Source organism: Podarcis melisellensis (assembly GCF_964234715.1).
Source record: "Podarcis melisellensis genome assembly, chromosome: 10".
In the NCBI taxonomy this organism is placed as follows: domain Eukaryota; kingdom Metazoa; phylum Chordata; class Lepidosauria; order Squamata; family Lacertidae; genus Podarcis; species Podarcis melisellensis.
Window position 1 is genome coordinate 50839045 of NC_138542.1, and position 12159 is coordinate 50851203.

The 12159-nt window shown below is 43.1% G+C and overlaps 1 protein-coding gene across 6 annotated transcripts in view; it reads left to right on the forward strand.

The window, feature by feature from the left end:
* The window catches only part of PRDM4 (PR/SET domain 4), a 16835-nt gene continuing 4676 nt past the window's right edge, over positions 1-12159 (forward strand). The window contains exons 1-8 of one of the 6 annotated variants that reach the window (XM_081928219.1): positions 1-19; positions 4962-5095; positions 5534-5710; positions 6413-7201; positions 8447-8596; positions 9277-9324; positions 10372-10490; positions 11291-11376. In XM_081928219.1, the coding sequence (XP_081784345.1) occupies positions 4963-5095; positions 5534-5710; positions 6413-7201; positions 8447-8596; positions 9277-9324; positions 10372-10490; positions 11291-11376 (1502 nt within the window). In that variant the 5' untranslated portion in view covers positions 1-19; position 4962. Of the gene's footprint in view, positions 20-298; positions 550-2066; positions 2291-4961; positions 5096-5533; positions 5711-6412; positions 7202-8446; positions 8597-9276; positions 9325-10371; positions 10491-11290; positions 11377-12159 lie in introns of those variants that run through there. The other 5 variants (XM_081928216.1, XM_081928221.1, XM_081928217.1 and 2 more) reach the window with 5 other exon arrangements.

The following is a 12159-nucleotide window of genomic DNA, read 5'->3' on the forward strand; positions in this document are numbered from 1 at the left end:
TGCAGCGAAGGGCGAACAGGCCAATCTAGAGAAGAGCGGCGGCGCGCGGGCTGAGGAGAGGGGGGAGGGGTCGCTTCCTGGACGCGGAACGGAGCGGAAGCCATCGCCGTTCTGAGCACGGCTCCCCCTCCCTCCCCTCCCCGGCTTTTGCCAGCGCGCGCTCTCTCTCTCCCCCCCCTCTCGCGAGCCTCGTCCCCTCAGGGAGCGGCTGTTCTGTGGAGCTGCGCCACCTCCCCTTCCGGAAGGGGGCGCTGTTCCTTTTGCTGGCGCGCTGCGTTCGCCTCGCCGCGCCTCCTCCCATGAGGCTCCCCTGGCCGAGGCCGGGGCCTGCGCTGAGGTGGGGCGGGAGGCGGCCGTGGCCGCGGCGGCTGTTGCTGCTGCCTTAGGTCGATGCCTGCTCGCTTGCTCGCCTGCCTGGGGCCGAGAAGGGCGGCGGCTGAGCGGGGAGGCCAGATGAGGAGGCGGCGGAGGAGGCCGCTGCTGCCGCTGCCGCCGCCGCCGCCGGGTCCCCCTCAGCCCCACTGGCCTCGCCAGGTAAATGCATCACAGGTGAGAGGGCTCACAGATGCATTTGTGTGTGTCGGGGCCGAGTTTGCGCCGGTTGCCGAGCCTCGTTTCCAGCCCCCGAAGTTGAGCCTTGGGGTATGTGGAGTGGGGTGCCTCTGGGCGCGTCCAGAGTGCCGCTAGACGGATAATCCCTCAGGCTGCGGAGCAAACGGCGGTTTTGCAGCAGGCATTTGTGTCCAAGAAGGGAAAGCGCTCCAGAGATGGAGATTTCACGGGATAGTCGCAGTAGGAGCCAGGATTTTTAGCATGCTAAGTCTTAGGAAGGGTCGAAGGCAGGCATTGAAGCTCAGAGTCTGCTTTGCACGCAGATGCTTCCAGGTTCTCAATCCCTGGCGTTTTCAGGTGTTGGAGAAGATTTCTGCCTGAAACACATAGTGAACTAGAAGTGACTTGGTTTAAGGCAGCTATGTATTTATTAAACCGCTTCGCAACGGGAGAGGATGGTCCATTAAACACTGGGAGTTGCCAGGATCATATACGATAACATGGTGTAACGTATATGTGATACTGATGGGTTTAGTGTAGAGTAGAAATATGCTTAACTTTATTGGAATGCCAAACAAAAGGTGATAACTGATGCTCTTTTTCATTGCTGTAATATTGCAGCACTATGTTGAGAGACGAGGTGTGAGAATAATTAAAAGAATTTGTGGTTTGAAAAGCAGAAACTGGCAGTACAGTCATTCAATTTTGCCTGTTGGCTTTTTAATCACTGTAATTTCTAGCACTCTCCTTAGTCTGTATCAAGAGGTATGCATAGCTGGGTCTCAGCATGCACAACATGCTAAATCACACAACACACTAAAGATGTTATGCCTTTCAGCTGTAACAGTGCCTTCCCACAGAGTGTTCACCCCACCTCAGGTTTCACAATCCCTTTTGGAAGTGCAGTCTGCTTCTCATATTTGCTGTTAAAGTTGTAGTTAAGTTGCCTGATTGATGGACTTGCTGCTTTGGTCCCTACACAGGGAGTTTACAAATTAGGTTGCACCCATGCCATGCACTTCAAGCACTTTTATGTCACTTTTACATAATTCACCATTCATTTTAAGGGTGGTGGAGGCAAAGAACGTCACCCGTAATGTACAGGAAAAAATAATTCTTTTTTTGGAATAGCAATGGCACCCACCTGAGAGGTGCCAGAACTGAATTCTGGCGAGTTCTGGCTGAAAAAAAATAACTGTCTAAAGGCATTTATTTTTGCATTTTTTTGCCTTATATTGCTTAGAGCCAGTGTTTTCCCCCCTAGAAAATAGGTGCCGGTACTCACCATGAAGTTGTTACATTAAGTGCCACAGTTTTTTTAACAACAAAAAGGGTACTGTGTACCCTTGAGTACCCCCTGAAAAAAGCATTGCTTAGAGCAGTTTACAACTTTCACAAGAAACAGTTCAACACTGGAAACAAAAAGTTCATTAAAGACATACAGTATGTTGGTGATGCAAACTATGACCTTAAGGACACAAAAAAGTGGATACTTTGTAGATACTGTTAAAAGTCATTGATCCTTGTCCATATCAGCAGTTTTGAAGAGCTGTGGATGGATGTGATACATCTTCATGTTTTTGTGAAGGCAAGTGCAGAGCATTGTTTTCTTTTCAAGATTATTACAGAGATTATGCAGATGCAGGGAGTTTTACAGCAAACTGGAGAAAACTGTGTAGGAAACAGTAAGAAGTATTTAATTATTTGTCAGAATTGTCTGACAGCATTCAAAGGAAAGGTAAATATTTGTCTTGAGGGGGTTCCTTGCTTCTGTTCTCTTTTTAAATAATCATTTCTTAAAACTTATACACCAGTTGCTTCTAAAAAAACCACAAAACAGTTTACAAGACAATAACACTGAGAAAAAATTACAACCATACTTTTAAACACAGAGAAGTTAAAATACTAAAACAGATTAAAATTACCTCAGCTTTCTAAGCAACTAGAGTGCTTCTCTGTGTAATGTCTTGAGTGACTGAGCATTTGTAACAGAGTTAAATATTCAGTTACATGAGCAAAGAGATGGAAGAAGGAAAATAATAAAGTGTGTATGTCTAGTTAGGTAATAATTAAAGTTGGAAACTTTAATTAGCTGATTAATCAGCTTAAAATGAGGGCCAATTTTGTAATCGTTTTGTCTTGTAAACTCACTTTGTGTTAACAATTGATAGAACATTGTTTCTGATGTTGAAACAAACAAATTCCTTCCAGTAGCACCTTAGAGACCAACTAAGTTTGTTATTGGTATGAGCTTTCTTGTGCATGTACACTTTTTCAGATACTTCAGATACTGAAGAAATGTGCATGCACACGTAAGCTCATACCAATAACAAACTTAGTTGGTCTCTAAGGTGCTACTGGAAGGATTTTTTTTTTGTTTTGTTTCGACTACAGCAAACCAACACGGCTACCTACCTGTTTCTGATGTGTTCAGGTAATAAAGGATGAAAAGGAGAAAAAGTCAAGATGTCTTTTCCTTTTAGCGCTGCACAGTTACTTTTGTTTGTTGAACAGTAAACTTCTCATATGCTTCATTTCTTCAAAACCTGTACAGCGGTACCTCAGGTTACAGACGCTTTAGATTACAGACTCCGCTAACCCAGAAATAGTACCTTGGGCTAAGAACTTTGCTTCAGGATGAGAACAGAAATCGCCCAGCGGTGTGGTGGCAGTGGGAGCCCCAATAAGCTAAAGTGGTACCTCAGGTTAAGAACAGTTTCAGGTTAAGAACGGACCTCCAGAACAAATTAAGTTCTTAACCCGAGGTACCACTGTAAAAGAATATTGGGCCATTATGTGTGTTATACACCTGGGCTACATACTTTTCAAATGCTATAAACTTAATTTTTACTGGCTTTCCCAGGAGGTGGAGTTGAATTGTGGGTAGTATCTAATTTCTTTTTATAACTGTTCTTACTTGTTACGTTTTTATTGTTTTATTATTGTACACCACTATGGTATTTTGTAATATTAAGCAGTTCATAAATATTCCAAATAAATGCCACAGACCTAAGCACACTTAACTAGGCAAAGGTCCCAAATGAACCCACAAGGACTTCTGTGTAAATACAACAGGACGATACTGCTAGTGTTATTAATTTAGCTTGCAATATTTCTTAATCAGTATCTACACCTTGTTAAGCTAACTCCCCTACTATTCTATCATTGTGATAGAATTGTTGCACTTTCTAACATGTAGCAAAAAGCTGTCCATGCAGATACAGATAACTTGCAACTTGCGCTTATTTAACATACACGCTTGGCTTTTTTGTGATGCAAAAATGGTGTGCACAGAAAAAAACGGAATCTGGTCCAGAGGATTGAGAAAATCTTGGAGCAGCAAGAAGCTGGAGGGGAGGAGGGTGAATTGGTGAAGATGGCCTCCTTTCCCATTCTGCTTCATTGGATCAAAATGCCTTCTGCCCACAGGAGGACATCACTGGACAGGCACCCAATATTAAATGTGATTTCTAGGTCCTGCTACACATACAACATTGATTATGCAAAACCCCCCGTACATCCAATGGCAATTGTATGCTGCCAATACAGTGGTACCTCAGATTAAGTACTTAATTCGTTCCGGAGGTCCGTTCTTAAGCTGAAACTGTTCTTAACCTGAAGCACCACTTTAGCTAATGGGGCCTCCCGCTGCCACCGCTCGATTTCTGTTCTCGTCCTAAAGCAAAGTTCTTAACCTGAGATATTATTTCTGGGTTAGCGGAGTCTGTAACCTGAAGCGTATGTAACCCGAGATGATTTTAGATGGCTGAAAATTCTTTTAAATAAATCACAATAATTGAACTTGTGAGCTCATAGGCATGTGGATGACCACCATGGAAAATATGTTGGACTAGATTAATCTTTGGTCTGATCTAGCAAGGCTTCTCTTAAGTTTTTGAGTTGCATTTTGCTGTACGCAGAAATCTTTTGCATAAATATGTTTTTTTCTGTAGACTTGATATATGTCCCTTGATTTATCCTGTCAAAATGTGCAAAAACACATATTGTAAAGGTCTAGAGAAGAAATCAAAATATTAATAATTCGGAATCTTTTACCATTGAAGAACACAATCAATAAATGACATGCTGAGGCTTGACCTTATCCAGGGATAGGAACCAGTTGCTGTGTGATTTGAGTTATCATCATCCATGATCACTGGACACATGCCAGCACCCAACAGCATCTGGGGGCACCCAACAGTTCCTCATCTCTGATCTAATCTGTGTTGGGAATGGTTTGTAAGCCCCTTGAGAACATAACACATTGTTGCATAACTATGTAGTGTACTGTTTGCATCAGTGAATGTATGTATATTAAGTGGAAAACTTTGGGCAAGATAAGGAGCAGGTCTGAAAACGTGCTTGGCTGGAATTTTATCTGCATACGTTACACGTTTTCTTTTGTCTAGGATGAATGAAATGAGCCTGAACCCTGTAGGGATGGAGCAGCTGACGGCTTCCTCTGTGAGCAATGCCCTGACTGTCTCGGGAAGCCACTTAGGGTTGGCTTCCTCACCAACACACAATGCCATACCAGCACCAGGTAACATAGCAAGCTAAGGGGGGGGCACCTCTTTTTTGTGTTATGTATATCTTTGTGCTGTTTAGACTAGGGGAAGGTGTGTAGCTGACCAGGCCTAGGAAAGGTTGGAGGCCTGCATTCCTCTATTCAACGGAAATTGCTCTTACTTTGGTCCTTTGTCTCATATTATGGTGCTCCTGCCACCAAAGCTTGGCATCTGGGGATCCTGGTGGCAATTCCACATACTTTCAGTTACCGGTATATGAGCATTTTTGAAATGTTACCAAAAATACAATGACCACCCACAGTGCAGAGTTCTCCCAAGAACAGCATTTCCCCCATTGTGGTTAGAAACCAATACTTTCAATGATCCTCCTCATTTTAAACCCCCCCCCCAATGCTTCTTCTTAATTTATTGGCAGTATAATTGCATTTTAATTTGCATTTTGTTTCTGCTAGGATTACCAGTTGCAATTCCAAATTTGGGGCCCTCCTTACCTTCTGCTTTGTCCCTGATGCTTCCAATGGGCATTGGGGATCGGGGAGTGATGTGTGGAATACCAGAGAGAAACTATACCCTACCTCCACCGCCATACCCTCACCTGGAGAGCAGCTACTTCAGACACATTCTACCTGGTGAGTACTGCGGCTGGATGGAGACATGTGTTGAGATTGAAGTCTTTATTCAGCAGGAAGGTTTATGGGAGAACCTCTTGCAGGGGGAATGAGTAATAATGTTGGCCCTGAAAGCCCCTGTGGGTTAGATGGCAGGATATATATTTCAGGGTTAAAAACTTGGTAAGTTAAGTAAGTCTCTCCCATTTTTTAAAAAAACGTTTAACCATTAGTCATTTACAGAAGCAGGCTTTTCATGGAATTGTAGTCATATGTCTTGCTTTCTTTTTCTCATGGCTTGAGAAATCTTGGAACTTCATAGAATTGCTGTTTGTGAGTCTTAACTTTTTCATGATTTGGGGTTTTTATTTATTAAATTTATATATTGCCCTTCATCCCAAAGGAGTTCAGGGTGGCTTCAAAGAGCAACAGCCTCTAGAACAGGAGTAGACAACATGGCGCCCTCCACATGTTTCGACTACACTCCCATTGGGCCCCAGTAGACGCTGCCAAGTGATCAGGGATGATGGGTTTGAAGTCCAAAACATCTGGAATTCACCATGTTGGCTATTAGAGATTTAGAACTGTTGGATTTTTATTTGTACATATAGATTGCTGTTAGGTTCAGCCACTTGAAACTTGACTTTTTATTGCACACTGATCCTCTTCTCACTATCTCTTCTCTTTTTCTCCCCTCTCTTTTTCTTTTCTCCCCTTCTTCAGGTCTTTTATCTTATTTAGCTGACAGACCTCCACCTCAGTACATCCACCCCAACAATATAAATGTTGATAGTAATCCAGCTTTATCTGTCTCCAACAACCCTTCAGGCCTAGATCCCTACCAGCCCAATGGAACGGTGGGTCTCGAACCAGGCATTGTCTCCATGGATTCCCGCTCAGTGAACACACACAGCACCCAAAGCTTGCATCCCAGCGACAGCCATGAGGTAGCTCTGGATACCACAATCTCCATGGAAAGTGTTTCGAGGGTTACCAGCCCAATCTCTACTGACAGGATGGCTGAGGAACTTACAATGGGTGATGTGGCTGGGGATCATTCACAGATTGCAAATGGAAGCCATAGTCATGAGCCTCTAGCTGTGGATGCTGTGGGTAGCAGCTTAGCCACGGACACTGTAGGTCATAATGGCGTCCTCCCTATTCATGGTAGCAGCTTGGAGCTTCCTGTTGTTATGGAGCCTGACCACATTGCAGGCCGTGTCAGTGGTCTATCTGACAGGACGCTTGGCGACTCCATTCATGCGGTGGCCATGAGCAGCAATTCTGTGAGTGTGGCACTTTCTACCTCACACAACCTCACATCCCTGGAATCTGTCTCCTTACATGAAGTGGGTCTCAGTTTGGAGCCTGTGACTTCCATAAGCCAGGAAGTAGCCATGGGACAAACTCATGTGGATGTCTCCCCGGACAACCTTTCCTTTGTGCCGTCATCGCTGCAGATGGAGGATTCCAATTCAAACAAGGAGAACATGGCTACCTTGTTTACCATATGTGAGTGCTTGTCAGTGTATGCTTGCCTCAGTCTCTAGGTATTTTTTTGCATTGCAAGGTAGAACGTTTCTTGCAGTAAACGTATTTACTTCTGGTGGCAGAGTCCAGCTGAACCATAAAAGAAATCTAACAGAAGTTGGGGAAAACTGGGCTAAATCTTACATTGTACAGAACTGTCATTTAAAGAAACCAACACTTTGGTGTGCATTTTTTCCTTTTTTGTCAGCCCAGTTGATTTCTCCCTTCCAGATTACAAAAAAAACAAGTTTTTTCAGCTCATAGTGCATACAGACATACCTAGACACAGGAGTGGGTGTGGGTTGTTCCACTGTCACTGCTCATTCCCTCACATCTATACATACAGGCTCTAAAGTGAATGCAGCTCAATTGTTCTTTGCCCCTCCCCCCGCTTTCTAATTGTCCCAAGTGTTTTCCCTGCTTACATGTTTGTTTGGTGTTTTGTTATCTTCATTATTAAAAAAAGAACACCAGCCCTGTTTCCCTTTTTAGCACTTATTTATATTTATTTGGAGACATTCTTAGCCACACTTCACCATAAAGGCCCAGGGCAGGTTGCAATATTATCTTGCAAAGTTAAAATCGAAACAGAATAGAAGACAATAGAAGTAGGTCCCTTGAAAATCTGCTCTGCCCAAAGAAAGGTACAAGGTGGTTTCCTGTTTGGTGGACCCTTTTGCCAGTTAATGCTGTTGGGCTAGAAACTGGAAGAAAAACTTGATCAAGTTTGTGTGTCTTGACTATTAAGTGGCTATGTTCCCACAACAGGCTTTCCTCTAACTAAAACTATGTCTATTTGTAAGCACCCTTCCATGTGTTTCCCCATCCCTGCTGCACATAGGAATAATTCACCTCCCCCTGCTACTGAGAATAAAGAACCTGTCTTTCCATCACATTTTAATTTAGTGTAAATTGGTCTTGTCCATGCAGACCTACAGTATGTTAATGATGTGTATTTCCTCCCTCAAATAAATAAATTAAAAATGGAGCAAACCCAACTTCTGCAATATTTTCTGCCCTGGTCACTTAAAGGCAATTTTTAATTTCCACAAAGAGCTGGCCAAGTCATTACTGTATTTACAAATGTGCAGGATTAGAAAAAGAAGACTGCAGGCTCTTTGCGTTAACTATTTGTAACTTGACTTTTTGTATTTGTGACACCCTCATCTTGCCTGACTTGCTACAGTAACAATATCCCCAATGTTCTGTGTCCTCCCTCAACTGCAGGGTGCACACTCTGTGACAAGGCCTACCCATCTGATTGTCCAGATCACGGGCCTGTGACCTTTGTTTCAGACACCCCAATCGAGAGCCGAGCCAGGCTTTCTCTCCCGAAACAGCTTGTCATCCGCCAGTCTCTCATGGGAGCCGAAGTTGGTAAGGATACCGTTAACTAGATTTTTATGTGGTGGGGTACGGTTGATTGGGGAGAGAAAAGGAAATCCCAAGTGAATAAAACCTCATATGGTAATAGTGGAAAACAAGATAATTAAAAGGTGGCATTTGGGAAGAAATTGGGTCTGGGCAGTTCATTTGTAAATGGGTGTACAAGACAAGAATATCTGTTTTGTGGTCAGAGAATGGTGGGAGGTATTTTTATATTGTGCCAGTTCTCTTTATTAAGTAATTAATGAGGAAAGCAATAACATTGTTGAGACTTGTTGCCTAGATCAGGGGTGGCTACACTGGCCCTTGAGATGTTGCTGGATTACCATCAACTGTGACTCTTAACCATGCTGGCTGGGGCTGATGGGAGTTGGGGTCCTAACAACATCTGCTTCCCCACCATGTTTGCGTTTTCTTATGTAGAACAGTTAACCTAGCTGCAGCAACTGTTATATAGCCCTATGAAATTTTAGTGCCTCACAGCTCCTTAAGGAAGGTAGTTGATCTGGAGGCAGGGGTTGATAATTAGAAGATCAAGAGTCTAGCAGCAAGTAATTTCACTCCCACTCAATGCAAGATTCTTAATAGGTAGTATTCTCTGTAGCGTATTTTTTATGTCTGCAAAGGTACATTAGTTTACACTAATAGAGATTGTCACCTTTTCTCTTCAGGTGGGCAGTATTGTCAGTTATCAACATGTCTTGGATCTTCCTCCTTGGGTATGGCCACTAGATAAACTTTGGCAATGAAACTCTGACTCAGTCAGTTAGTGGAATTAGGCCTGGGCATTCATAGAAACTTATTGGTTGTATTTGTATCCATGTCTTTAAATGTTTCATTTAAGCCCTGTGACATTATAGTTACTTGTGCTTTTGAAAACGCAGCTCCAGTAAAGTAGCAACTTTTATTTGGCCTAATCTTCTCTGTTTTGCAAGGGTTTAATTAAACTCAAAGATAAGTCAGTGGGAGGAGTGATGCTTGAGTCTAAAACTGCCATGACATTGTTGCTGCAATGTTCATAAAGGGCTTGAAAGCCTTCAGGCCAATGACTTTCAGACTTTATATCTTCAGGAGACACTTTCTGCAATGACTAACCTGTTACAGAACCATTGTATGTCTCTTATGGCTTTCAGGAGATCCTGGAGTATCTTCTAAGAGCTTACATTCAATTTATGTGCCACACCATCCAGGTCTGGTGGGTTTGTCTTCTTGAACTGATAGTATGACCTCTCTCTCCTACAGCAGTACATTTGGAACCCCTTTGTTGAAAGCCCTCTGCCTTAAGGCATCACTCTCTTGGAGTGAGAATTAACAGCCTGGACAGAGATGTTTAGTGGAGTAACTGGGGAGAATATGGAGAACCTAGTTATTCTAAATGTGCAAAGAATTGGCAACCTAAGATGCTTGCTATATTCCTAGCTGCTTCTGCAGTTTCTGAAATAAAAATTTTCTATTTTTGCAGGAAGTGCCTTGAAAACTTAAATGAGCGCAGGAGGTCAGGACCTCACTTTCACAACTCGACTGAAAGTAAATGATTTGATATTAGAAGAAAAATAGATTGATGCAGTGATTAACAGTTGAGCGTACTCCCAAGAGTGTTATGTGATAGTAGTTGTTCCTGTGACTATCTCATTTTGTAGATGCTTTCATGGGCTGATGCTTAGCAGTAGTCTTCTGAGTGCTATACAACATTACATCTTTGCAGTGGTGGTGTTGGAATTTGTTAGGTGTAATCAGTGGATTGTTGTTTTTAAACCTGTTGGCAGGTGTGTTGGCTAGAGAAACTATTCCTGTACGCACTTGCTTTGGACCCCTCATTGGGCAGCAGAGCCACTCCATGGAAGTAGCAGATTGGACAGACAAAGCTGCCAATCACATTTGGAAGGTCAGTTTGTGTTGTCATGTCCTCCTCTTCATTATTGAACCTTGTGCAAAAAAGACAACTTGGGTTTGCCTTGTCTTCTTTTGCGCACATGCAAAAAAAATGGCAACATGACATTGGGAATGGTGAGAAAAGTGGCAGGTTATCCTGAATTAAGTGGTATCTGTATGTATAATACTCCATTTTCAGATTTGAAAAAGTGCTTGAGAGACTTGCCCTTCCTTTTCCCCAGCTATAATGCTTCTCTTAAGAAATATAACGTTCTCTTAAGAAAAGTGTGTGGAGCTTTTGGCTCTCCGAATGTTGCTGAACTACAACTCCCATCAGTCCCAGCAAGCATGGCCAATGACTAGGGAATTCTAGTACAGCAACATCTGGAGAGCCAAAGGTTCCCTACACCTGTTTAAGGCTTGTCTGCACAGCAGGCAAAATTGAGTTTACCATCATGGGCTTTATAGCTGCCTCGTTCTTCTTTCCTTTCATCCTTGTGAACTGAAGCCCTGTCAGGGAGCTCTAGCACATAGTGCCCTACAAAGATTCAGATCATGGCGTCTTGGAAATCTGAGTGGGAGGGAGAATATGCTTCTAGAAATGAAGCTATTTTCTAATAAAGGATGGTCCATAGGATGATGTCTTCATGCTTAGTTTACCCCATCTTTTTAGACTGTTTCCAGCACTTAAGAAATTTGCTGCAGGAAAGTCCTGGCTGTAATATTTCCTCCATGCTGTTGCAGCGACAGTTTCTGTGGAGAGATTTTCCAAACATTTCAACTGGCACGTCTGTCTTACTTTTCTCTCATCAGATGTACCACAACAATGTCCTGGAGTTCTATATCATCACAACTGATGAAAATGAATGTAACTGGATGATGTTTGTGCGGAAAGCCAGGTGAGAAAACGATACACTTTAGACAGGGTTGGGTACCTTAGTGGAACAGTCATACTGGTATGATATGCATTCCTCCATGTATTGCATCAGAACCTTATTATTCTATCTCTCTTTTCTCTGCCCCCATTTTTACTTGAAATAGCACTCTTTAGTCCAGGCATAGGCAAACCTGGCCCTCCAGATGTTTTAGGACTACAACTCCCACCATCCCTAGCTAACAGGACCAGTGGTCAGGGATGATGGGAATTATAGTCTGAAAACATCTGGAGGGCCGAGTTTGCCTATGCCTGCTTTAGTCCAATATTTTGGACTCAAAAGTGTAATTCAAAAAAACTTGTTCCAACCATACGTGTTCTCATAGAACTACACTGGTTATCAGATGATTTCTCGACCCAACTGAAAATGCTGTTCTGGCTTTTGAGACACATGTTCTTCTGAGACACTATCTGAATTCGGGGCACTTAGAGCAATGTAACTTTTAGGCTTAGGGACCAAATGTGGCCCTCAAAGCCTTGCTGTCTAGTCCCTGGGACTGTCCCCAGCTACATCCCCGACTTGCCTTGCTTCTCACCCTTGAGTGATTTTGCTTGACTACATTGCATACTTGAACTCCCATGTCATTTATATAAATGGAGGATAGCGGTAGGGGTGTGTTTGTGTGTGTATATAAATCTAGCCTACTGTAGAAAGGTGAACTTTACATTCACTGCTCTGCCTACTCTTGACCTACCACAGGTCCCCAGAAAGAAATGCAGCCCTCAGACTGAAATAGGTTCCCCGCTA